The 26265-nt window shown below is 37.1% G+C and overlaps 2 protein-coding genes across 4 annotated transcripts in view; both read right to left on the bottom strand.

Annotated features, from left to right (window-relative positions):
* Positions 1–3765, bottom strand: part of pafah1b1a (platelet-activating factor acetylhydrolase 1b, regulatory subunit 1a) — a 52481-nt gene extending 48716 nt beyond the window's left edge. Inside the window, exon 1 of the mRNA XM_073817923.1 lies at positions 3629–3765. The gene's annotated coding sequence lies outside the window, so the exon portion shown is untranslated. The remainder of the gene's footprint in view (positions 1–3628) is intronic.
* Positions 3766–4257: 492 nt separating this feature from the next.
* cluha (clustered mitochondria (cluA/CLU1) homolog a) overlaps positions 4258–26265 on the bottom strand; it is a 30299-nt gene continuing 8291 nt past the window's right edge. For 2 of the 3 annotated variants that reach the window (XM_073817644.1, XM_073817646.1), the window contains exons 2-26: positions 25201–25394; positions 24944–25115; positions 24729–24872; positions 24512–24639; positions 24264–24418; positions 23811–23936; positions 23017–23164; positions 22834–22926; positions 20847–21541; positions 19177–19610; positions 18275–18376; positions 18083–18183; positions 17771–17923; positions 17607–17669; positions 14638–14882; positions 14463–14547; positions 14221–14374; positions 14000–14139; positions 12244–12324; positions 11621–11746; positions 11331–11452; positions 11148–11241; positions 10882–11016; positions 10697–10770; positions 4258–7172 (exon numbers count right to left, since the gene is read on the bottom strand). In XM_073817644.1, the coding sequence (XP_073673745.1) occupies positions 7046–7172; positions 10697–10770; positions 10882–11016; positions 11148–11241; positions 11331–11452; positions 11621–11746; positions 12244–12324; positions 14000–14139; positions 14221–14374; positions 14463–14547; positions 14638–14882; positions 17607–17669; positions 17771–17923; positions 18083–18183; positions 18275–18376; positions 19177–19610; positions 20847–21541; positions 22834–22926; positions 23017–23164; positions 23811–23936; positions 24264–24418; positions 24512–24639; positions 24729–24872; positions 24944–25115; positions 25201–25394 (4091 nt within the window). In that variant the 3' untranslated portion in view covers positions 4258–7045. The remainder of the gene's footprint in view (positions 7173–10696; positions 10771–10881; positions 11017–11147; positions 11242–11330; positions 11453–11620; positions 11747–12243; positions 12325–13999; positions 14140–14220; positions 14375–14462; positions 14548–14637; positions 14883–17606; positions 17670–17770; positions 17924–18082; positions 18184–18274; positions 18377–19176; positions 19611–20846; positions 21542–22833; positions 22927–23016; positions 23165–23810; positions 23937–24263; positions 24419–24511; positions 24640–24728; positions 24873–24943; positions 25116–25200; positions 25395–26265) is intronic. The other variant, XM_073817645.1, reaches the window with a different exon arrangement.

Genomic DNA, 26265 nt, shown 5'->3' with positions numbered 1-26265 from the left:
CATTTCTTCTTTTCTTTTGACTTTTATTGAAATGGGACCTGTAATGACACAGGAGTAGTTTCAGTCTTTGCCATGCAAAACATTAACAGCAGTTGAGGGAATCCAATTCAAGCAGACCCAATTTCCCAGTAGCACTATATTTGTTGCTTCATATCAGAGTGTGCTTTGGGACTTTTGCAACACTAACTGTAATCTTTGAAAATTAGATTTGGGTCAAGAAAGCGAGCTCAGGCCACAAAGACTGTAATGCAGTTGTAAGCTTATACATTCTCAAACCTCAAAGTCACACCTCGTACCAAACGGAGCTGTAACATATAATCCTGACCAGTATGTAAACCGAATGAATCAAAAACAATGACTAGATCTTATTGATCCACCATCTTGAAATCTACATTTCACATCAAACATCCGAGCTTTTAGTTGCCATGGTGAAAGCATTACTGATCCCCACTGGCACCGAAACACATTATGACCTCTTCTCTGCAGACGCACATCCAGTGAGCGAAACCAAACCCACAGTAACAGTACTTGCCACGCCACCTCCATCCCAGTCATTGCAAACTGCCTGTTGGGACTCTACAAACACACAATTATCCTGCCTTATTTCAGCCAAGGGTTTGGAGGAGTCTCTAGCAACCGTCTGTGTGCAGCCGAACCACACAACTGAGGCAAAAACAATCCAGTAGTGATTATCCAGTACTGCTATAAAAAGACCAACGCTGAGCACTAACAAGAGCATGTGATTAAGACAAAGAATGAAACAAAGAAATCAAGCATCTGCTGTGTTCTGGTCTTCACCGTTTGTTTATGATTATGAATATAATGAGATATATTCAACAAGGACCTAGACTAGATTAATACAACACACATGTTGATTGATAGAAGTGCAATCTGCAACCAGCATTTCCCTCCAAGTCTGTTATTTCAATAGTTTCTTTAGCTTAAGACAGATGGCAAAAGGAAACATCCCTCTTTGTGGAATTGTGCAAGCTGGTAAAGACAGCCGGCCAATAAAGCTTGGACTAATAATCACTTTTCTCATTCCCTTGATGGAATTGCCATGATTACTGGATCACAGTACATTTCCACTAAGGGGAATGCTGAGTAGCAGCTCATCTGAATGGCACAGAGTTTAAAAGATCAAAAGACGTGAGCTGAATATCACTAACTTGAGATCACAATGTAAAAGCACATTATTATAAAGCATGACGTGTCATGCCAGGAACTGAAATTAATGTTTCAGAGAGAAACTATTAATATATGTGACCCTGGACCACAAAACTAGTCTTAAGTAGCACGGGTATATTTGTAGCGATAGCCAACAAAACATTGTAAGGGTTAAAATTATAGATTTTTCTTTTATGCCAAAAATCATTGGGATATTAAGTCAAGATCATGTTCCATGAAGATATTTTATAAATTTTCTACCATAAATAAATAAAACTTAATTTTTGATTAGTAATACGCAATGCTAAGACTTTAATTTGGACAACTTAAAAGGCGATTTTCTCTATATTTTGATTTTTTTGCTCCCTCAGATTCTCAGATAGGTGTATCTTAACAAACCATACCTCAATTGAAAGCTTTTTTATAATCTGTATAAATCTCAATTTAAAAAAAAAAAAAAAAAAATTACCCTTATGACTGGTTAGTGTTCCAGGGTCACATATACACTGCTATTCAATAAACTGAGAGTGTATTAAAGAAATTAATACTTTTATTCAGCAAGGATGCAATCAAATGTGACCATAAAGTAATTTATAACTTTACAAAATATTTCTGCTGTTTCAAATAAATGCTGTTCCTTTGAACTTTCCGCGAACACGGAAATGTGGAGGAGAGAGCAAAACAAAACATCGGTCATGAATTAGAAGTACAAAATGAGAATTTGTAAAGAAAGATGTTGGAGGATTTCGGTATAAGCCAAAAAGGTGGAGACTGGTTTTCCTTTGCTGTAAACAAAACTTTATATATGGACTAGCATGTTCTCACTGGAGCTTATGCTACGCCTACATCCTACGTCATCTCTTGGAACGCCACTCTCTCGTAAACACACAACAATCAGTGAAAGCTAGAGATTACTGTTTATAAAGTTTTAAATATGTATATTTTTCTTACAAATACGCTTCGATGCCTTGAGAATGCCTTTATTAACCCCCTGGAGCCGTGTGGAGTACTTTTACGATGGATGAATGCACTTTATTGGACTTCAAAATCTCAACACCCATTCACTGCCATTATAAAGCATAAAAAGAGCAAGGACATTTTTAAACATCACTCCAATTGTATTCATCTACAAAAAGAAAGTCATATACACCTAGGATAGCCTGAGGGCGAGTAAACCAAGAGGTAATTTTCATTTTTGGGTGAACCGTCCCTTTAAACAGTCCGAGTAGAAACACCCAAAAGCCACTGCAGAAGCACTTCTGTACCACCTTTGCCGTGTAAATTTGGCATAAGAGAGTCTTAATGTACATTCATTATTCTGTTCAGCGAACCTAAGCCAAGCTATAACATGCTTGCAATCATCAGCAGCCATCCATGACACCTGTCAAACAACTAGAGGGAGTGTACAGCAAACTTGGCACAATATCTTAGCACCATAACGATTAGAGAACATCGAAGGCACCACATTTATTCAAAGCATTCACACCTTGATAAGCAACATGCGCGCGCTTGCCTTTTCAGCATGTTTATATTTGCATGCAAGGTGCATGCCTTTAAATTAAAGCACTACATCGTTGGGATGAAAAGATGGCTAGGTACTGCAGGAGTGCTAATCACATCACAACATGACAGATCATCATCTGCATGCAAAGAATCAGCTGACCTACATTTGAGACCAGCTCGGCACAGGTACCGGTTCGACTAGTCCAAATCTTCATCTTAACTTTAATGCCGGTATGTTATATGCGCAAACGAGCTTAATAATTGTCAAACTCCTTGGTTGTGTGTCATAACCTTGAGGTGGTAAACGAATACGCTGTCCATCTCATTATGTTTTGAGAAACAACCAAGGTGTTTGATCATTATAAAGCTTTGGTGAATACTAAACATGTCAGGTTAGTAACTACAGATCATACTACCTTCAAATATGCTGTCTAGGTAGGAAGTTCACTAGCTTTTGCAACACATCCCTCCCACATCAGCCTTATTCTCAACCAGCAGAGAGCAAAAACGAGCATTTGAGTGATGTTTTTTAGGTATTTACCAAAACGCAACTGCAGACGGCAAGGTCAACGTTGAGTTTTACGTTTAGGGATGAAAAATAAAGGTATGCGTTGACACGGGCGTTAGCCAACTGTTGCTAGCTAACATGACATTGATGAAACGACGTGTTGAATCGCCGACAACACACCTCTGACGAGTCGCTAAAACTACAGACCTGAACGGGATAATTTCTTATATTCCTAGCGATAACGTTCACACAATACACACCAACGGAGCTGTTGATATATCCACGTCTAAAGGAGAAAAAACAGAAGCTGAAGTATTTCTCCAACGGCCGCATCCGCCATTTTGAGACACCGAGAAAAGGAGGCGCAAAATTTACAGCTACAACACCACTTCGACCGGCGATTTTTATCTCACACAATCGCAAAGAAAGACACAAATGAGCTGTTCTTACCCTACAGAGTCAGCACTGAATGTTATTCCTCAGAAGACGCTGGTAAGGAGCGAAATAAGTGTTATTTTCGTGTTGAAAAGGGGGGCTGAAGTCTCGGGGTCTGCCTCCTTGCAGCGCCGCATTCGCCTCTACACGGCACGGGAGCGCGCATGGGCTGACTTCAGCAGGCGGGAGCGCGCACGCCCTTCAATCTCACACCCTCCTTTCAAATACTGTGGGCGTTTCTTAAATAAATATTCACCTCATCACTTAGTATTGCAGATACTACAAAAACAAACCGTGAAAAATAGTTTTTCACATGAGCAACATCAATGACTTTAATCTGGGTACAATCAGAGCGTGCGACCTCTATTTGAGTCAAAACAGCACCTGTGTCAGGTGCACAAACCAGTTTACATTATTCAGGCACTGAATGTAACTTTTTATTCACCTGAAACAAAATATTTATGTCTATGTTTGTTATAGTCTACATAAAGTTTATACACCACAACTATTGTAGACAACGAATAGCCTACATTTATGTTTACTCTTGTGTTTTGACAGTATACACAACATTTAAATGAATGTAATCACATGTTCTTTTCTAGTTTCTTTATTCGTTTTAATACAAAAAGGATACTCGGACCAAAAATAATTAGATTTTTATTTAGAAGAATTGACATAAGGTATCACTCATTGAAGAAACCAAAACAAACACACAAAGGGCATGACAAACATTTCATGTCGAAAACAGAATACAGAAGACAAATAGAAATCCAAAAGAAAGTGATGTTTGTTCAGTTCAACACCAGATGAAGCTGAAACAGAGCACTGTATATTGCTCTATGTAGATTTCCTTGAAAATCTGACATTTTTTATTGATATTCTAGTCTATAATACATTTTTCCAGATTATTTTAGAGCAAATGTAACAAAATGTGCTGCAGACTGAGGGTAGCAGGTGTCCTAATTGTGATATCTCTTTAAAATTACTGGTGTACAGCCAAAAATTTGATCAAAGATGTAATAGATTAAAGTTTTCTTCAGATAATTTAAAAATAAAAAAATTTACTTTTCTGTTTTATATGCACGCTTTCACACAGAAACATTCACATTTGTGATTAAACTGTAATTTGATGAATATTATACCCAGGAAGACATTCAAGACACTTCAAATTAAACATTATAAAAAAAAACCATTGTGTTTCCGCATCTTTGTCGTCAATAAAACCCAAACCTTTCTAAAAATAGGCTACTGAGCATCTAGATTACATCAAATTGGTTCGTCATGCAAGCAGTTATTGAAATCTTGAATTGACATGTTGCTTTGCTACATAACATGAACACATCACAGATTTGGTGACCGTTTTTAATTATGAAAATGATTGTTGCGTTAAATTGAACCACTGGTTCGTTCACTATGAGATGTGCAACTATGGAAGCTTGAATATATTCAATTAAGATCATATTTAACATTCGTGACTGCAGATTGGTTACTTATGTTTCATAAACCAAAGCCCAGGAGAAAGCTGAGGTTAAGTGTCTGGCTCAAGAACAAGCTAGAGACAGGATTTCCTCATTAACCCTTCAGTTCATAAAATGGCATTGTGTTGGTAAATACTTAAGATCCTATATTTTGATTCAAATCTAGTTTATTCTAATGCAACATCTTAAAATTGAGTTTATGTCCATTACCAATGAATATATTGACTACAGCACACCCATGTGGCACCTAAAGGTACTGAAGTAGATACTTAAGAACTGTCCAACATCCAAGCTTTCTAAATTGCGAAATCCATTAAGAAATGATTAAGCATAGATGAAAGAAACATGGTTTGTCCAACCTTTTGAGTTGTATAAGCTTAAATAGGCACACATCGCACACATAATTACATATTCTTGTTAATAAATATCTATTACATTGTTTTTTCCCCCACCACGTTTCAGAGACAAACCATTTTTTAAACAATTTTACTTAGTTTTATAGGGAAATACAACCAGGCTAGCAGTTCTCTTGCATCCATGTGCATAATCCAAGGTGCACTTAGTTCCAGCATATTGCTTCATACACTTATGCACAGCAACAACATTTTTTTTGACATTTGCAGGACACACACAAAGCATGTACACAAGCAAACACATCATCCTTGATCTTTTTTTTGGTATGTTACATTGAAGCAGCCTCATCTTATTCCTCTTTTGCTGGTCCTTTGTGAGACCAGGCAAAAAAACGGCACTGGAAAGTGCAATAAATACTGCTAGGGAGGAACCAAACAAGTCTTGTGCTAAAGAGAATATACTGAACGGATTTGGAAAACCATATTAGTAGCACATTTTCACATCTTCGCCTTAACAGGTTGCACGAGTCCATCCGTTATCAATGATGTACGTATAAAAATATCATCACGATATTGTTCTGTTGCAGCAGCTTTGGAGGAATCCTCTGAATCCGCTAGCATGGACAGCCATAAAGAGACATACATACATAGACACGCACACATACACACTTTTAAAGTGAAAAAGAGTTTCAACACGACAGCCTAACTCAAGCTGGACATTTCAAATCAGTATTTCAATCAAAAAGAATCAAGTACCTGTCTAACCCCAATGACAAAGCTTTATACAGCTTCCCAATGTATTTCTATAAAACAGACATGGCTTAAATTAACGTTTACATGAAAGATCTAATGGCTTCTCGTGTACTTTTACAAAAAGATTCCTTGTTTTACAGGCGCCACCGATCTAAAATGATTGGCTGAGAACTGGCGTCTGTAAAGTTGCATCAATCCGTTTTTGTCTAAAGGCAGCAGCCACGGCGAGCGTAGAAATAACGTATGGGACACAATACTAGCATTCGGTCCTGAGACTAGACCTTTAGGGTTTACATTCTTAAGCCCGGGATTCTCTGCTGAATTGAACGGCGAATGGTGAACATCTCTCTTCTGGTGCGCAGTGTAGAAATCACCTGAGTTTCAGATAGGGAGGTGTGTTTTTAGGATCTCTCTACACTCGTGGATTGGTTTGGGACGGACTGTGGTTATCCTAGGCTCATAAGAGAAGGAAAGAGATGGGGATGATTGATGGATGGATGGATGGATGGATAAGGCTCTGGTATAAAATGTCATGGTATTCCTTGGTCACCTCCAGCCTCATCTGTGCAAACTCACAGAGGAACGATCGTTTTCCGCTTCCTCTGGTAGACCTTGAGAGGTCGTGTTGTTGAATTGCACGTGTAAAACATCGGCTTTCGTTCTCTTTACAGCTACAAACTACAATCTGTACACTTTATTTTGTCGCCTGTTCCTGGTTCTTCCCTCCCCGTTATGCTCAAAGTGAATTGGTTAGATTAGACAGCTCAGTTCTCAGGTCCACAGGTTCAAACAGATGGCTGCTGCATTGTGTCCTCCTCATATGGAGAGGTGCTGTACGGTTTAGGTTGTTAATCGTCCACAGGCAGCTTGTCGTCCAGCTCTAACTGACCGCCCTGCTGTTCCTCGATTTTCCCAGAATCCTGCATCAGCTGCCGTCTCTGCACCTCAGCCTTCAGATTCTCCAGGTCCTTTTGGCTGTGTGAAGAATCAAGAAGAATCAGCCAAAATATATCAATGCAAATACAGTTTAGTCAAGTCAAAATAAGAGGGATCATACAAAATGCACGTTATTTTTTATTTAGTACTGACCTGAATAAGATATTTCACATAGAAGACGTTTACATTTAGTCCACAAGAGAAAATAGATGAATTCATAAAAATGACCCAGTTTAAAAGTTTACATACACTTGATTCTTAATACTGTGTTGTTAACTGAATGATCCACAGCTGTTTTTTTTTTTGTTTGTTTAGTGATAGTTGTTCATGAGTCCCTTGTTTGTCCTGAACAGTTAAACCCACTGCTGTTCTTCAGAAAAATCTTTCAGGTCCCACAAATTCTTTGAATTTTCAGATTTGTGTATTTGAACCCTTTCCAACAATGACTGTATGATTTTGAGATCCAGCTTTTCACACTGAGGACAACTGAGAAACTCAAGATGCAACTATTAATGAAGGTTCAAATGCTCACTGATGCTCCAGAAGGAAAAAGGACACATTAAAGGAACACTCCACTTTTTTGGAAATAGGCTCATTCTCCAACTCCCCCTGAGTTAATAAGTTGAGTTTTACCATTTTGAAATCCATTCAGATGTTCTCCTGTTCTGGTGATATTACTTTTAGCATAGCTTAGCATAGATCATTGAATCCTATTAGACCAATAGCATCACGTTCAAAAATGACCAACGAGTTTCGATATTTGTCCTATTTAAAACTTGACTCTTCTGCAGTTATATTGTGTACTAAGACCAGCGGAAATGTAAAGCTGCGGCTTTTTAGGCCGATAGGATTAGGAACTACACTCCCATTCCGGCCTAATAGTCAAGGAAGTTTGCTGCTGTAACATGGCAGAAGCAGGCGCAGTAATATCACACAGCACATGTGGAAATGCTTACTTCCATCATCATATCCAACGTGACTTTGGTATTGCCATTCTGGTATTGCCATCGATAGCAAGGGTCGATCTACCTGATGAGGAAGTGGCATGTGTCGCAACATCCGAGGACTTGCAATGCTGCATCTTGCAGTAGATTTTTTTTTTCCGGTTTGACAAAATAAACTGGAAAAACGTCACACGCCGAGTGGACCTAATGGCCAGCTGTCGCAAGAGTAAGTTATCGCTGCAACCACTACAATATATAATATAAAGATTTTGAATGCATACTGTCAGTTTGCATTTTCAGGCTTATATTCATGATGTACACTTTTACTCAAAACTCACTTTAAAACACCACCGACTGTTCGCAATAACTTTCTTTTGCAATCACACGTGGAATTTGGTCATAGCAAATACTGTAAGCCAACTGTTCGCCCAAACCTAGTCATCAGGGGTTGCATTTCACAGGTAACGTTAGCCAACAACAATAGCAATTAGTTATGTTACACTTACAGCCATGGGCGATGCTCCTCGTTGTCCTGTCTGTACTCTGAAGATTGTTGGGATGGCCGTGTCCTTTAGTACCGGTAAAACTATCCAAATAGTCATCTGGTTCAAAATGCTCGGAGCAAACACGCCATTTCTTGATCGTTTCTAACGGTGTTTTGAGATCTATGTTCAGAGCAGCCAGCCATTGATTCATTAGTCGGAATTGCTTTTTTTTCGTGGGAATTCAATGAAACATGGTAGTAGAGTACGTCTTCGACTTACTATCACAGCCCCTTACAACGCACATAACCATAGCTAATCACACACAGGTAAATCCAGCCACTAACAATTTACCAGCTGCAGCTCTGACAGCTGCAACAACCGGAATTACACAAACTTAGTGCCGGTCATATTGGAAGTTACCTAGCTGGGAACTAATTTCAGGCGCTGTGTGATATTACTGCGCCTGCTTAGACCATATTAAGGCAGCAAACTTCCTTGACTATTACGCCGGAATGGGAGTGTAGTTCCTAATCTTATCGGCCTAGAAAACCGCAGCTTTACATTTCCGCTGGTCTTAGTACATGATATAACTACAGAAGAGTCAAGTTTTAAATAGGTCATTTTTGAACACGATGCTACTGGTCTAATAGGATTCAATGATTTATGCTAAGCTATGCTAAAAGTGATATCGCCAGAACATGAGAATGACTGAATGGATTTCAAAATGGTAAAACTCAATTTATTAACTCGGGGGGAGTTGGAGAATGAGCCTATTTCCAAAAAAAGTGGAGTGTTCCTTTAAGAGCCGGGGGTAAAAACTTTTGGAATTTGAAGATCGGGGTAAATCGAACTTATTTTGCCTTCTTGGAAACATCTTATGTATCTTCTGTAACTTCTGAAGCACAGTACTAAATGAGAAAACTATGTTATTTAGGCAAAATAAGAAAAATGTACACATCTTTATTGTGTTCAAAAGTTTACATCCCTGGCTTTTAATGCATTGTGTTTTCTTTTAGGAGCATCAGTGAACAGAGTAATTTTCATAAATACTATTATTTTCTGTGTGAAATATCTTATTCAGGTCAGTACTAAATAAAAAATAACCTGTATGATCCCTCTTATTTCTGTAAAATAATTAACATTTTGTAGAAACTTTTGACTTCAACTGCAATTCTTTGCAATATTTGTCAATATTACTCTGAATTATCAAAATTACTGACAAAAATTTAGTTCACCAAGCAGTTTTAGACAAAAAGACTAATTATTAACAAAGTTGAAAAATGTGTATGTAGAGTAGAATAAAAAGGACTATAAAATAGAATAGTAGAAAACCCATGAATGATTTTACGTTATTTACAAAATTTACATCGTTTTATACATATTTCGGACTATGGGGCCACTATTATTTCAATGAAGTGAAATGGTTGCACTCTGTGAGCTACTGGTGCTACCTGTCGTCATTTTTACCGCAAAAAAATAATGATACAGTGCCACATTGTGTGTTTTTTGCTTGTAATTTCTCGTCAAAGGGCAACAAAAAAAACAAGAAAAAGTCTTCAATACTTTCCTAGTGATAAGAAGAGGAGAAAAGAATGGGAAGACGCCTGAGGACGAATAAAACTTCCTAAAGACCAGCATCTTTGTTCTCTCCACTTTAGCCCTAATGTCTCTGAGGCTTTTAGTAGACCACAGTTACAGAAAGAGCTTAAAGATGGCAGAGACAAGAAACGCTAGATGCCATCCTGGCAGGATGTAAACATGCCGACGCTTGTCACGACGCTGCAGCCACAGAGTTTCTCAGCGTGGATTTCACTCGATATCCAGGGGCGTTTAGAGTCCTTGTGGAGAAAAATCAATGGTATGCCATTTGGCTTTAAGCCTGCGCTTATATACATCACCACCTGTAAGCTCTTTCAGTAGCTGTGGTCATCGTATCAGCATTTTATTTTCCGAGTTGTGTGCCAGTAGCTCATCGAGTGCAACAATTTTATGTCATCAATATAATGGCACCCCTCACAGTCCAAAATATGTATAAAAAATTGAATAACCAGGGTTCCCTTTAATAGATATATTTATCCAAAAGACCAAAACAATTTTTTGACTAAAACAAAATGGTGTAAAAACCTTTGCTCACCTTAACGGAATAAAGATGATGCCATTGATAATATTAAGCTGTTCCAGAACACTGGCCATGCTTGGTGCCGTAAACTACAGAGACAAACAGAGAGAAACAAAATAAGCCATCAACAAACATCCTGGTAAGATCATGAAACAGTAGTTTCAGCCGTATGGGGCCAGAATGGCTGAGGTGTGACTGACCTTGAGAGGCATTATACTGGCATTGGATCCGTTCTTGTAGATCTCATTCATGGTTCTCTGTAGAGCCACAGCCTGCTGCGTGAGGTACTTCAGGTACTCTGAGCTCTCCTTCGTCTTCTCATGAGCTTCACCAACCTTAAACACGTACATTGTTTTGGCATTAACATTTATTAACATTCTCTAATGCAGGGTTGGTCACACATATTGAGGTCTAATCTAGACTCGATAGCAGGTCCAATATACTGTGCATATATGGTTGGTTGTACCTGGTTCTTGTATATGGTATAACCCTCCTTCTCATGCTGCAGTGCAGAGCGGAACTCGGCCTTGCTCTCATTTACTCTGGCCACCAGGTGATGACTGCAGAAGAACAGAGATGAACATTACTACATATTTTTGATGCATCTGAGACCAATGATTTGAACTAGTGTGTAGTCAGGCGTATATACCTGAGAGCAACTTTCAGGGATCGTGTCCCATGGTATTTGGAATTGATGGCCAGGGCGTTTTCCAGGAAACGCAGAGACAGGTCATACTCCATCACACCATGAAGCACCAGACCAATATTGCTCTACGTCAGAGAGAAAGAATAACAGTGAGCGGTTGGCTATGCTCCACAAGACTCAATTTAAGTGACTACAGGAATTCAATTTCCTTTCGTCAGCCTTTCAGGGCTAACATCAACATGATACTCAGTACACTCTTAAGGATGAATATAGGTTCTGAATCAAAGGCTTACATCGAGCAGAGCCATTTCAGGATGGTCTTCCCCACACACCACAAGCATGAGGTAGCGAGCGCGGTACAGCAGCTTCAGGGCAGTGGACAGCTGGCCATTGGCAAAGCAGTACAGAGCTAAGTGCATCTGTGGAGAACAAAGAAAGAATTTATAGATCACAGAAACAGTTGAGGTTCATTTATTATTTTCATTTGTAGTTAAATATTTGTGACCCTGAACCACAAAACCAGTCGTAAGTAGCACTGGTATATTTGTAAAAATTGGCAAAAATACATTGTATGGGTGAAAATGATTGATTTTTCTTTTATGCCAAAAATCTTTAGGATATTAAGTAAAGATCATTAACTTAATTTTTGATTAGTAATATGCATTGCTAAGAACTTCATTTGTACAACTTTAAAGGCAATTTATCTCTTTTTTTGCACCCTCAGATTCCAGATTTTCAAATAGTTGTAACTTGGTCAAATATTGTCCTTATTGATTCAGCTTTCAGATGATGTGTAACTCTTAATTAAAAAAAAAAAAATTGACTCTTATTACTGGTTTTGGTCCATGGTCACATTTGTGCATTTTCTGAGCAAGCAGCTGTTATAAAATGTATAGGAAATGATGGAGATACTTACATATTCTTGAATAGTGTTGGGGTGTTCAATACCCAGCACTCTCTCACTCATCAGGACAGCCTTCTGCTGGTTGCTCAGAGCCTTGAATAGAGAGGAAAAATCTTGTGATGTAAAAAAAGGAAAATATACATTGAGGGGAAAAAATGTAGTTCACATGTATGCTGGGTACTCGGCTGGTTTTCCTATGCATCCGTTTCAAAATAATAAATATATTAACTATTATTTAAATGTTTTGTGGTTTAAGTTTTTTAAAAGATGTTTAAATGTTTTAGAAACTAGTCTCAAAACCAAAAAATACTGACAAAATACAGTAATTATGTGAAATATTGTTGCAATTTAAAATAACTATTTTCTATTGGACTATATTTTAAAATGTAATTTGTTCCATGATGTCAAAGCTAAATTTTCAGCAGCCATTACTCCAGTCTTTAGTGTCAAACGATCCATTAGAAATCATATGCCGTTATGTAATATGCTGTTTTGGTGCTCAGGAATATTTATTATAATCAGTGTTGAAAACAGTTGTGCTGCTTTATATTTTTTTTTGGAAAACATAACTGTATTTTCTCTTAAAGATTTTTGATAAATAGTAAGCTCAATAGAACAGCATTTAGTTGAAATACAAATCCTCTGTAACATTATAAAATGCCTACACTGTCACTTTTGATCAATTTCTGTCCTTTGTCCCTGCTGAATAAAAATGTATTAATTTCTATTTTAAAAATTATAATAAAAAAAAATCTTACAGGCACTAAACATCTTAACAGATGAGTGCATTTGTCTACAAATCTAGTAAAAGAATTTAAAGGGATACTTCACCCAAAAATGAAAATTATCTCATGATTTATTCACCCTCAAGCCATTAAGTGTATATGACTTTCTTGTTTCAGATAAATACAATCAGAGTTATATTAAAAGAATATCCTGGCTCATCCAAGCTTTATAATGGCAGTAAATTGATGGTAATATTCAATAGTCCAATAAACTGTTTATCAATCATAAAAAGTACTCCATACAGCTCCGGAAAGTTAATAAAGGCCCTCTAAAGCACTGATGTGTTTTTGTAAGAAAAATATCTATATTTAAAACTTTATGAACTGCATTCTCTAGCTTCTGTTAACTGTCATATGTGCGTACATTAGAAAGTGGCGTTTCATATGATGACGCAGAACCACAGAAGAGAAAACAGAACAAAAGCCGCGAATTAGAAGTACAAAACGTGGATTTGTAAAGAAAAATATTGGACGATTTTGATATAAGCCAAGAGGAGACTGTTTTTTCTTTTCTGTAAACCAGACTAGGTTGTCTTGAGTCAAGCATATTCTCACTGGAGCTTACGCTAAGCCTACGTTCTACATCATTCGCTGGAACGCCATTCTCTCTTGAACCAACCAGTTAGTCAAAGCTAGAGATTACAGCTTATAAAGTTTTAAATACAGATATTTTTCATACACAATCAAATTGATTCACTTCAGAAGGCCTTTATTCACCCCCCAGAGCCATGTGGAGCACTTTTTATGATGAATGGACCTACTTTATTTTTCTTCAAAACCTCAACAGCCATTCACTTTCATTATAAAGCTTGGAAGAGTAAGGACATTTTTTTATGTAACTCCTATTGTATTTGTCTGAAAGAAGAAAGACATATACACCTAGGATGGCCTGAGGGTGACTAAATCATGAGGTAATTTTCATTTTTGGGTGAACTATCCCTTTAACTAAAGCTTTTGACTGTTTGCCCATTTTTAGGATGTACCTCAGGATGATCACCCATGATGTAGTTGAGTCGGGCCAGAAGGCGCAGACAGGCACAGATCTCCACATGCATGGCTCCATACACATTATTGAAGAGGTTCAAGGCCTCGTTGATGAGCTCACAGCCCTCTTTTAGGAAGCCTAAGAACAGAGGATGCAATAATTAGTATTTCAAAACCATCATATGTGAAAGCTCATCAATGAAGATGTGTGTAAAGGTACCTTGCTGAACCTTGGCCTGCCCGCTTTGGAAGAAATGGAAGGCATCAGAGGCTTTGGGGTTGACGTGCTTCACAACAGGGAATATGTTCAGGATGTCCTCCTCGGTGAAGGCCGGCTTGTGGCGGCTGTCGAAGTTGTACTCCTTTATTAAGATCTGCAGGGGAAGCACAAAGGAAAGCCTTGTCTCTACAGGCCTGACAGAGCACCTCAATGACAAGCTGCCAGATCGATAAGAGCACTACCTGAATGCCCGTCTTGATTGATATCTCCCTCAGCAGGGTGATCTTCTGCAAACCGTACTTCTCCACTGCTTGGTCCACACTTTCACTGTGAAACATTAAAAGCACAACACCATTAGTTTTTGGATACACACAAGGTGAATTAAATGTTTGGTGTTTCTATACAAGTAGTTCTCACCATTGTAGATTGAAGTGATAGTAGCTCTGTGCCTCAGAGGTAATGTTCTTCCACAGCTCACTCGGTGTCAAACTGGCCCATGCTGTGTTGTCTCCACCACCAGGGACCCGGTTACGTCTCTTACGGTTCTTTCTGCGGGACACCAGCTCATCCGCAGGGAGATGAGCCACGGCGTCTGGGAAAGAGCTCAAGAGGCAGTTCAGGAAGTGGCTCACAGCAGCGGATAAAGCAGAGAGCTCCACACCCTGCAAAACACAAACACAAGTATTAACAAAGGTAAATGCCTCTATTAAAATAATATACAGCGACTAAAAAAGAAAAAAGTACAAAGGTATTGCCCATGTTTTCTTTTTGGAAATACAACCATGTGAATAATACCATGGTACATGGTTTATTTCTGTAGTAAGGCACACAAAGTTTAGGGCCAGTATGTAAAATAGGTTTTTTACTCAGCAAGGATGCATTAAATGAATTATAACTGACAGAAAATACATTTATAATAATAATAATAAAAAATTTATGTTGTTCCTTTGAACTTCTTTTTTATTAAAGGACCCTGAAAATACAATTAATATTAAGCAGCACAACTCTATTTAACATTTTTTTTATCATTGTATGTATTTTTTAATGTTTGTAATAATGATTAATAATAAAAAATACTATATAATACAATAACAGCAATAATAATAATTACAATAATATTTACAACTACATGCATTTACTTTTATTATTATTTGCTGCTAGTAGTAAACTTTGTAAATATATATATATTTAAAGAAAGATTAAATTATTTATATTTTACTTTTTAATGTTTGTAATAGTCATTAAAAATAAAAATACTACTTATAATATTAACAATAACAGCAATAATAATAATAATAATAATAATTATTATTATTATTATTATTATTATTATTGGCTGCTAGTAAAATAAAAACAATATGTAAATATATATTTAAAATAATTATTCAATTATTTATATTTTACTTAAACGTGTGTAGTAGTTATTAATAAAATGCTACTACTAATATTAACAATAACAGCAATATAATAATAATAATAATAATATTTTTTATTATTCCCTGCTATGCTAAAATGCTAGAATGCTAAAATTAAAAATGAAAACATGTAAATATATATTTAAATAAATATTACATTATTTATATTTTATATTTTACTTTTTATATTAACAACAACATCAATAATTATAACAATAATAATAGTATTATTTATAATTATATTAATTATATTATTATTATTATTGGCTGTTAGTAAAATTAAAAAGGAAAATATGTAAATATATTTTAAATAAATACTAAATTATTTATATTTTACTTTTTAATGTTTGTAGCAGTTAATAATAAAAATACTACTTATATTATGAACCATAACAGCAATAATAATAATTATTATTATTATTTAATTAATTAATTATGTATTTATTTATTTTTATTGTTATTGTTATTATTACTCTTATTATTGGCTGATTATGATAAGAAATAAGCACCAAATCAGCATATCATGATTTCTGAAGAATCACGTGACACCGAAGACTGGAGTAACTGCTGCTGAAAATTCAGCGTTAAATAATAATAATAAATTATAATCACTAATATCAGCTTTAAATAATAGCAAAAAATATTTTACATTAAATAAAAATAACAGAAAAAAAGTAATTGTTATAATGCTGCGTTCACACCAAACGCGAATATGCGTCTGGCGCGAGTGATTTCAATGTTAAGTTAATGGTAAGACGCGTTTACGCGCGTCTGGAGTTCTTGCGGCGCGAATTGGCGTTTAGCGCGGCGCGGTAGACGCGAATTTGTCTCGTTCGCGAATGGTTCGCGCGAATTGAGCGTCTGGCGCGTTACGCGCCGCCCGAGTTGAAAAATCTGAACTTCTGCGTTAATTCGCGCCGCGTTAACCAATCAGGAGCCTGCTTGATGCTGTGGCGGCAGGCCCGCCCGCAGTCACTCATTCAAATATGAAACATGAATACTAAATGCCTAGTGCGGTTCTAATGCACAACAAAGCAAGTGTTTTATCACATATATGACACATATTCATTTTGTATTGAATGCTATTTATTCCATATCCAAATCTTAATTGTATGAAACATTATTATAGTGTAGTGTGTCACAATAATAACAGAACAATAATAACTATAATAGTGTGTATACTTTAGTGTGTCTGGACAGTGTTGTGTGAGGAAAATAAAGAAATCACAGGACAGGTTAAATACTTTGAGGCTGGCTCCATTTATCATCAAAACAAAAATAAATAACAGATTTTACAGTAATAACCTGAACAAAGAAATGGCACAGACCTATAGAATTATTATACATCAAAGGAGGAATGACATAAAGGAGTAGTTCACTTTTAAAATGAAAATTCTGTCATCATATACTGCTCCAACGCACAGAGGGAAGTTCCACCGCTCCTGAAATCCCCTCGCTCCGATGCGGGACAGCAGGTCATCGAACTGGGTGCGGGACAGGCGGAAGTACCGCTGAAAGCGGCCGTCATCCAGGCGCAGCTCCTGGAGCAAGTGATGAAACTCGCCGAACGCCTCCGAAGGGTCTGGTGGACCCAAATACGGCGACGATGATCCCTACGCCGCTGTTCTGCTCTCCAGAGCAAATACAGAGCGGTGACTCTCTCGATAAATGACCGATCAACAACAGACATCTTGTAAAAAGATGGCCGCCAACGGGGTTTGAAACTTTCGCCTCTGACGCGCGTAAATTTCGCTTCAAACTTTTGTTTTTACGCGCGTCGATTTCGCTCTTGATGCGCGAATGAACACAAAGTGGTCACGCGTATAACTAGACACGGCAGGCGCGAATTTAGACGCATATTCGTGTTTGGTGTGAACGCAGCATAAGAGTGCACTATAGTACTGTTTTTACTGTATTTTTAATTAAATAAATGCAGTCTTTTCCTGTCGATGTACAATAGTAGTATCTTACCTGAAGATATGTTTTGAAGATATGCTTTGCACATCGGGTGATCAGTTCACTGATTCCTATTCTCTGCAGGAACAAACAAAACAAATCGAATGCATAGTCTTTATAACAGTCTTTGTAATATTAAAAATATATTTTTGTGATATCTAAAATGATCCTTTACTTACATAGATGTGTTCAAGTTGTGCTTTTGCAGGCATGTTGTCCACAAACTCCAGCACAGTACCAAGATAACGCACATTGATGCCACGCTGATGAAGGGCTTCTGTCATGGTTGCTCCATCCATAGGCAAAGAGCTGTGATCTAAACAGTCTTTTACCTGCGAATATAATCATAGTAAATTTAGTTGTAAAGCTATCATACTGCTCTAGCTTGCCGTTTCATATTAGCAGTAGTGCATTATAAATGACATGGGTTATTACATTTCCTCATGCTTAATACATTTATTTGAGAAGGCAGTTATTGTTTAGTGACTTACAAAAGAGGGGATCTGGCAGGACACTAGGAAGGCTGCGGCATCTTTTAGAAGCTGCTTCTGTTTCTGGATGTCGTCAGTGCTGTCATCAGGGAACCGTACGCCTGTAAGAGATAGGTGAGGTCATGTGACCAACACTGCCTATATACTGTCAAAAAGACAAATCACAATCCACATATATAATATTTACAATACCTGGAGAGAAGATATCTGGGTTGAAGCGAATGTCAAAAGAGGTGTTGCTGATGGAGCCCACGGCTTTACAGGCATTGAGGACCACCTCTCGACTCTTGGGGTCTGTAAAAAATGTTTAATAAAATGTTAAAATAAATTCCAGCTCACAAGGGACTGCTAAAGAACCACCACCATAAAAAGCAGATTAAATTATTAAAAAAGGATCACACAATACTTGTTAAAAATCCAATTGTAAAATTGATTAAAAAAAAAGAAAATTTAACAAATCCAAATAACGACATCAATAATACTTTGAAATAAAAAATATATATAATATATACAAATTTGTGCTTCATTTATACTGCGTTTAAATTATAAAGACAACAAAATTAAATAAATTCATATTTTAAAGTCCTTCGCAATCAAAAGTATGAAAACCCCTTGGTTAAATTATTAGCTTAAATCACGACATGATTATAGGACCACCACCACCACAAGTTAATTCTATGCACAATATATTAAATTACATTATTAATAAACAAAAAAAAAATCTGGTTTTCTAAATCACACCACATAGACAGATTAGAAGGGAGAGTGTTGTCGAGTGGAAAATGTGGGGGTAAAAAAAACTAAAGTCCCCACACAGTGGAGCCAGATTATTACAAAGCCAATCTAGGAGATTCACATCTCCTTCACTGAGCCTCAGAGAGAACAGGAGCAAACAGCACAGAGGAGAGATGCACTGAAAAAACACAGATAGCCAATGAAAAAGACAACAGCAGGACATCTAATGAGCTGATGACAGAACTCAGACAGAGCTGTGACGAGAAAAAGTGTAAGAAAAAAGTAGTATGTGTGCATGTCTCTGCCAGCTTTTGCTCTTGTTTCCTCTCAGGCTCTTTTCGGTCGCTCACAGGACATACCAATACCGGATCCATCTTCTGCTGCTAAGGACTCAGCCAGCTCTTTAGCTTGGGCAAGTCCAGGAATATTTTCATCAGCTTCCTTACCCTCCAAGGGACTATCACACCCTCCATTCTGCCTCTCTGCAGCTGAAGGCTCATGAGTACCATTGGTGTTTGCCGTAGGAAAATCGGATTTCAGATCTTCTTGGTTTTCAGAAGCAGAGTTTTCAGACGCAGTCGTTGCCTCTGAGTCATCAGGGGTCAGAGTGGATTCAGAGGATGTTTGGGAGGTTGGCGTGCCGTCGGGAACCTTCTCAGATGCTTCAAGAGCCGGAGGTTTGCTTTCAGACTCGGCATCTGCAGTGCTTGTGTCATGCAGGGCTGCAGTCCTGTCTTTGTTTGCTTTCTGCTGCATTAGCTGGAGTGCTGCCATCTTCATGAAGAGGAGATATCTGAGGCACAAGCGGAGGACATGTTTAGACCAGTCTACAGGACATTCAAGAAATGATTCATTAAAGAGAAGATTACTTTAATTCAAGATATAGTAATAGTTACTACTAACAATAATTAGTAGTAACAGTAGATGTAGTACTGTTTTATTAGTAGTATTTACTACAAAAATGAAAATAAAATATTTATAATATATATTTAATTGTTTATTTACATTTATAAATGTTTTTATTTTCTTTCGTTCCCAACATTTTTAAATTACTAACATTACCAATAACAACTATAATTTTTTTTATTTTATCTACACATTTTAAATACATTTTTGTAAGCTACCAATAATAAAATTAATAAAAACATTAACATCCCAACAACATAAAGTTTGTTTTAAACTTGTCTAGTTAATATTACTATTATTATGACTATTTATTAATACAAAACTAAAAAAGTATATACACATTTCCTTTAAATATTATATATATTTTAACAAATAAATTAATATTTTAATAAATATTTCATATTTCTCAACATATGTATATTACTTTTTAATTTTTGTAAGTTAAAAATACAAACAATATTAACAATAATTAGTAGTAAATATATTTTAATTTTAATTAGTAGTAGAAACAGTAATTAGTACAAAAGTAAAATATTATTTAGATTTTTTTTGGTTTAGTTTAAGAAAGTAGTTACTACTAACAATAATTAGTAGTAGTACAAATATAAGTAAATATTTATTTTAAATACATATTTAATTGTTTACATTTACATATTCACATTTACATTTATAAATGTTATTTTTATTTTTGTAACAGTTACAAATAGTAAATAAATATTACTAATATTAGCAATAATAATAATTACAATAATATTAATTATGTTTCAATAATTCTTTTTGGTTCCACCCACAGAACGTTTTGCATTGAGTTGAGTTTAAAAGGAATGCTAAGAGTTATAATATAGAGATATATATATATTAAACTTTGACTAGTCTAAACCTATTTGTGACTGACAGCCATGATACCATCCAAAAATGCTGGTTTGTTTCTTTTATAAAGCTATCAGATGGCTTTAGATGACTCTGAATATGCAGCTCCAGTCATATAAAGTATTTTTATGGTGTATTTTTGAAACCTGAAATCCACCGCTGGTATATAAATCACATTTTTATTAGACAACAAACAGGAGAGCAACTTTACTCAGACTTGAAAGAGCACATATATAAAACAGCAGGAACAAACCTGTGCTCTACAAAGGCCTCGATGAGCTCCTGGCGCAAGCAAGCCAGGCGATGACGATGTTGGCGGGGGAAACCCAGCTTCTGGCTCTCAGGGGCGAGCTCCTCACCCTCCACTGGCAAGAAGTTGAGGTCAGGTGGGAAGGTGCGCAAAAGGTCGAGGATGTAATGGCGGCCATCGTTGCCAATGATACCCTTACATTCCACAGAGGAGCAAAGCTCTACGGCGGTCTCTTTCTCGTTGAGCACAGCGTGGCGCTGCACCTTCAGCGGGCGGCTGGTCTTCTCCAAAAGCTCCAGATACTTGGGGTGGGACACTACGGTCTTGCCGAAGTCAATGGAGCCGTAAATGACGCTCTGCTCCTGTTCGCGCTCCAAGATGCCAGGAATAATGGACTGTGCGGTTACACGGTAACCTCTGTAGTCCACCACCACCGTGCCCAGGGTGTAGAGCCCCTCCACGTCCACAGCACTGTACGCTCTCACCCCGTTTAGGTCGTTGGTGGGGGCAGCATGGGCGGCAGCATCTCCGCCCAGCTCCCTATAGTGGTCACGTACATCAAAACCCAAGCTGAAGAAGATGTTGTTCCAAATAAACATCTGCATTCTTGTCTCTTCTCCAGGGTTGATGGCCATTACATTACCATCGATCACGGCCATTGCGCCACGTGTCGCAGCAGCGGCAAAGTCGCTATGAACCTGTGAAACATAAGTGCGTTTGTGAGCTTCACAATGTTGGTCAATTGAAACCATACTTGTTAGGTTGTGTATATGAAAAAAAGATAGCATGTTGGCTTTTTTTTGCAAATACTGCAAATTTACCACAGGAATAATATGGTTTGTAACGTTTATGATTATTATAGTGCCAGGTGTGGTCCGATCTCCCTAAAACTTTGCATGCTTGTTAAGAATCACCTGCATGTGCTCACCAAGTGTTGTGATGTTTCGAATTTTCCTTTAGGCTTTGTAAGTTTTTTTTTTTTTTTCGGTAAATTCAGACAGGCCCCTTTTCTTAATGACTCTGTTATAGCTTCCCAAAAAGAACATTTTAACATTTTTTTGATAATTATTGACCTAGAGAGTCCAGAGAATTGTACTGCACTTGTTTTTTTTTCCAAATTGAGTGAAAAACCTAGGACTAGTTCGCAAAACTATTTTTTTAACATCTTCTCAATCATTTAACAAACGATTTGATTGACAACAGTGGTTCTAGAGGCAAAGTTGTCCGGAATGAGGAGTTCTGACATATGATACAAATATTGTTTTTTTTAAATACACAAATGTCCTTATAGACACTTGTGGCACTTTGGACCAAAATCGTGCACAGCGATTTTTATATTGATAAGACAAACGGTTATGTAGGTACAGCCATTTTTGTGTTTTTTTCCCTCCCACCAAGTGGCCAAGCTCTACGATTTTTATCCTGTGACCTCAGATTAAGTTCTTACATAAGTGTTCTGAGTTTGACAAAGATATCTCATTCCATTCAGGACTTATAGGCATTTCACTAAAAAGTGGCCCTGCCCCTTTCGAACGTTTTGGCGTCCCAAGTTCAATTTTTTTTTTTTTTGGATAATTATTGATATTAGCTCTCCAGAGTTTGGTTACGTTCATGTGGAAAAACCCAGGACTAGTTGAACTTTACATTTTGGTAAGCTACCATAGGGTAATTTTTAAGGGAGAGTGGCCAATTATACCAAAAAGCCTATACATCCTAAATGAAAACTCAAAACCTCATATGCAAAAGATGATTCTAAACAAGTATGCAACATTTAATAAAAATTCAACCATAGGTGGCACTATAACAGGCATACATACTAAAAATCATCATTTTCCATGGTAAATTACTTTTTTTAAATCACTGATTTGGGTGTTTACAGCTGTGTTAACACAATGTCTTCTTCCTTATGTGCTTAAATGCTTTAAAGCACTTGAACTTAGGTAATCACTGCTTTCAGCTTTATATTTAAAGCTAGTATTGGTATGTTCACCTTGAATATGGCTCGTTCTCTCAGCAGGCGCTCAGGAAGGTTCTTACGAGAAAGTTCTCTGGTTGTCTGGAGCTCCTCGTTCCAATCTCTAGTCTATCACAGAAAATAAAAAAACTTTAATAACACTATTTGAAAAAACAAAATCCACCAAAAAACTGAAGAAAGGATGATTTTAGAACATACTTGGCCAGGTATGTGCTCCTCGTAACCCAGACGGGAGGTGTAGGCATCCTCTGCTCTCACACAGTCCATGGCATGATCAATCTGTGGTGCAGTCCAGCTGTACACTTGGAAGGGAGTGGCTATTCTCTCAAACGGATGTCTTTGAACCCTGATACAAGATCCACAATCGTTATCAATAAAATAAAATTGACATGATAACAGACAAAAAACTATGACATGACTAGGAAGATCTTAACTAGGAAGTATTCATTTCAGCTGTTTAAAGGGATAGTTCACCCAAAAATGAAAATTCTGTCATTAATTACTCACACTCATGTTGTTCCAAACCCGTAAGACCTTCATGCATCTACTGAACACAAATTAAGATATTTTTGATGAAGTACAAGCTCTTGCGAACGCACATCAAAGACTGACACAGAAGAGAATAAATTGCATTTATGCAGGGTCAGAAAGCTCTCTGATTTCATTAAAAATTATCTAAATTTGTGTTCCAAAGATGAATGAAGGTCTTACAAGTTTAAAATAACATGACATGTGGGTGAGTAATTAACAACAGAATATTCATTGTTGGGTGAATTAAGTTGGCATACTGCCTCTCACTGATATACTTTTATCTCACTCCTGCGTAGGATGTCAATGCTATGTGCAAATGTGGCCTAGCAGAGATAAAATGGGTCACGTTTCCTTAAGCAGGCCAGAGCCGGTTGCTTCAAAGAAGTTCTCTATCAGTCGAACTGTCGCACAATCTAAGTGGGAGGTGAACTAAATTTGTACTAATAATAATAGTGTATTACCTCTTCTTTTGCAGAGCGGTGAAGTTCTTCTTGAAGGCGGCACTTATCTGGCTCAGTAGTTCCACTAGAGAGTGGCTGAGAAAGCTGGGGTTGGCTGGCTTGGGGTTGAAGTTATAAGTCGTGGACCTGCAATGATTGTTTTCATGTTATGACCAATTAAAGAATAGGCTGGTATTACATTTCTGTACTATTTTGTATAAATAAATTAAAATTAAAAACAACATTTAATTCAGAAGTAGTTTTCCAGATAATTTTTCCCAAACAGTTAAAAAAAAAAAAAAAAAAAGAAGTCTCAATTAAAGCCAAACCAACCAGCTACGAGGTGAATCACAACATTACAAACTTTCCCTTATGGCCAAAATGAATGGAATTTTCATTCACAGAAAACTGACCATAGAATGCCAGGCTGGCCAATCAGAATCAAGTACTCTAGACAGCAATGCAATCACTTACTGATTGAGGTAGAATCCACGGGTGGAGGCAGTGATGCTGACGTGTCTGTCCTCAACAGTCACTATGTAGAGATACATGAGGTCCCCATGCATCTTCCTGTTCCCAGGTGGTGGGTTCCAGCCACTCATGGTCAAGACCTTCAGGCACTGCATAGGCTACAAACAGAGGCCAAGAGAAAAGTAAGCAAACCTCACAGAACAAAAGCAAGACATCATGAAAAAGTCATGGCAAAATCTGTCATCTCCAACCTTCCAGTCTTTATTCTGTGGCTGAAGGGGAACTAAAGGACGCTCTTTGCTGCCTGGGAGAATGTGTTCAGGAGGTGTGCAATCAATCTGCTCAAGTTCATTGCCCTTCTTTTTGCGTTTCCCAGTATCTGCGAGGGCAAGAACAAACAGGTCGTAGAATACTAGCCGTCAACCTACTAGAAATCACTTAAGCGCTATCAATCTTCTTGTCACTGACCTCCGAGGTCTCCATCTGTGAAGACGCTAAGGAAAGAGAGGGAGTTGCAGTCCACTCCATTGTAAGCATCTGATGGATCTAGGCTCTTCAGCAGGTCTCTGATGTGACGGACGTGTATGCGAGCTTCACGCACTGTGTAGGGCTCTACGGGAAGGAAACAAATCTGTTAAAAAGCTCAGTACCTGAGATGCATACATGAGGTTGTTGAATTGTACCTTCAACCACTTTAAGAAGGGAGCCTTCCTGCAGGCCCTCAATGGACTTGAGCTCTGCAAAGTTGTCGAGTACGTTGCCGTCGAGCTGCAAGGAGAAGCAGGTGCGGTGGCAGGTGTCCTCACGGTCCATTAGAACTTGGTGGATCTCTTGCACCATCTCTTGTGGTGACACCTGAGTAAGAACCACAGATTTTGTTACAATATTTGGTTACAAACATTTCTGTGTAATGAGCAGTCAGTGCAAGATCAGGGCTCACCTGAAGGTCGAAGGGTTCAGTTCCTGGTGCTTGGATCTTCACAGTGAAGCCAGTGTCTTGAATTACAATCACTTCCTGTTCATTGGCGTCCTCTGCAGGGTCTGCATCGGCACTGCCATCCTGCTTGGAGTCAGCCTCCTCGGCCTGATCGTGACTGGCGTCTCCGTTCATCACTGCGGTGTCACCACGGTGCCCTGTGAGAATAAAAGCAAACAACTTAGCAATTTAAAATTAAATAAACTTCATGAAAACATATGACGTTTTGACATTATCTAGTGAGGTGGTTTTTGCATGCAAAAATTAGCACAGCCTTGATGTCCAATTAGCATTCAAAATACTTTTTGTGGCTTGTGATTCTCTAATAAAAATTGCAGAATCCAGTCATAAAAATGGAATTTACATTATAATGCTGAATGTCTTAACATTTCTTTTGGGAAAAAAAAAAAAAAACTATTGACAGAGGTCTTCACAGAAAAATTAAATTTAGGTTTAACTTGAAGAAATTGTGACAGAAATATATTACTTAAAATGTAATGATACAACAGTATTTCCCTAAATTAATCAGAAATGCTTTTGATTATTAAAATTGAATAAAACCATTAAAATGGAATTCAGAAAATTTATGGAAAACCAGGAATTTGAGAAAAATTAAATTTTATGAGAAAAAAAATAAATAAACATAGGGCTTTTACAATGTGTTTTTATTAAACTTAATAAATTGCTGTTAAATTGTGTACGTTTCACGATTTCAATTAATTTTACATTCTTTTTGATTAATGTTTTTTGTCAATTTAACCATAAAACAGAGTCTAGGAAAATGGAGAAGAAAAATTAAAAATTTAAACTTAATTTTTTATAGGGCCTTAAAATGTAATTTTTGTGAAACTTTTAATAAATTGCATAAATTTCATGGTTTTAATTAGTTAAACACACCTTATGATTAATATTTTTTAATTTAACCATTAAAACAGATTCTAGAAAAATGTAAATGGAAAAAATATAATCAAAAATTAAAACAAAAAACTCAATTTGGGAAAAAAAATTTAACAGATTTCATGGGGCCAT

Source organism: Garra rufa, chromosome 14 (genome assembly GCF_049309525.1).
Source record: "Garra rufa chromosome 14, GarRuf1.0, whole genome shotgun sequence".
Lineage (NCBI taxonomy): Eukaryota > Metazoa > Chordata > Actinopteri > Cypriniformes > Cyprinidae > Garra > Garra rufa.
Note: the sequence above shows the minus strand (reverse complement) of the source record. Positions and strands in the feature narration are given on the sequence as shown.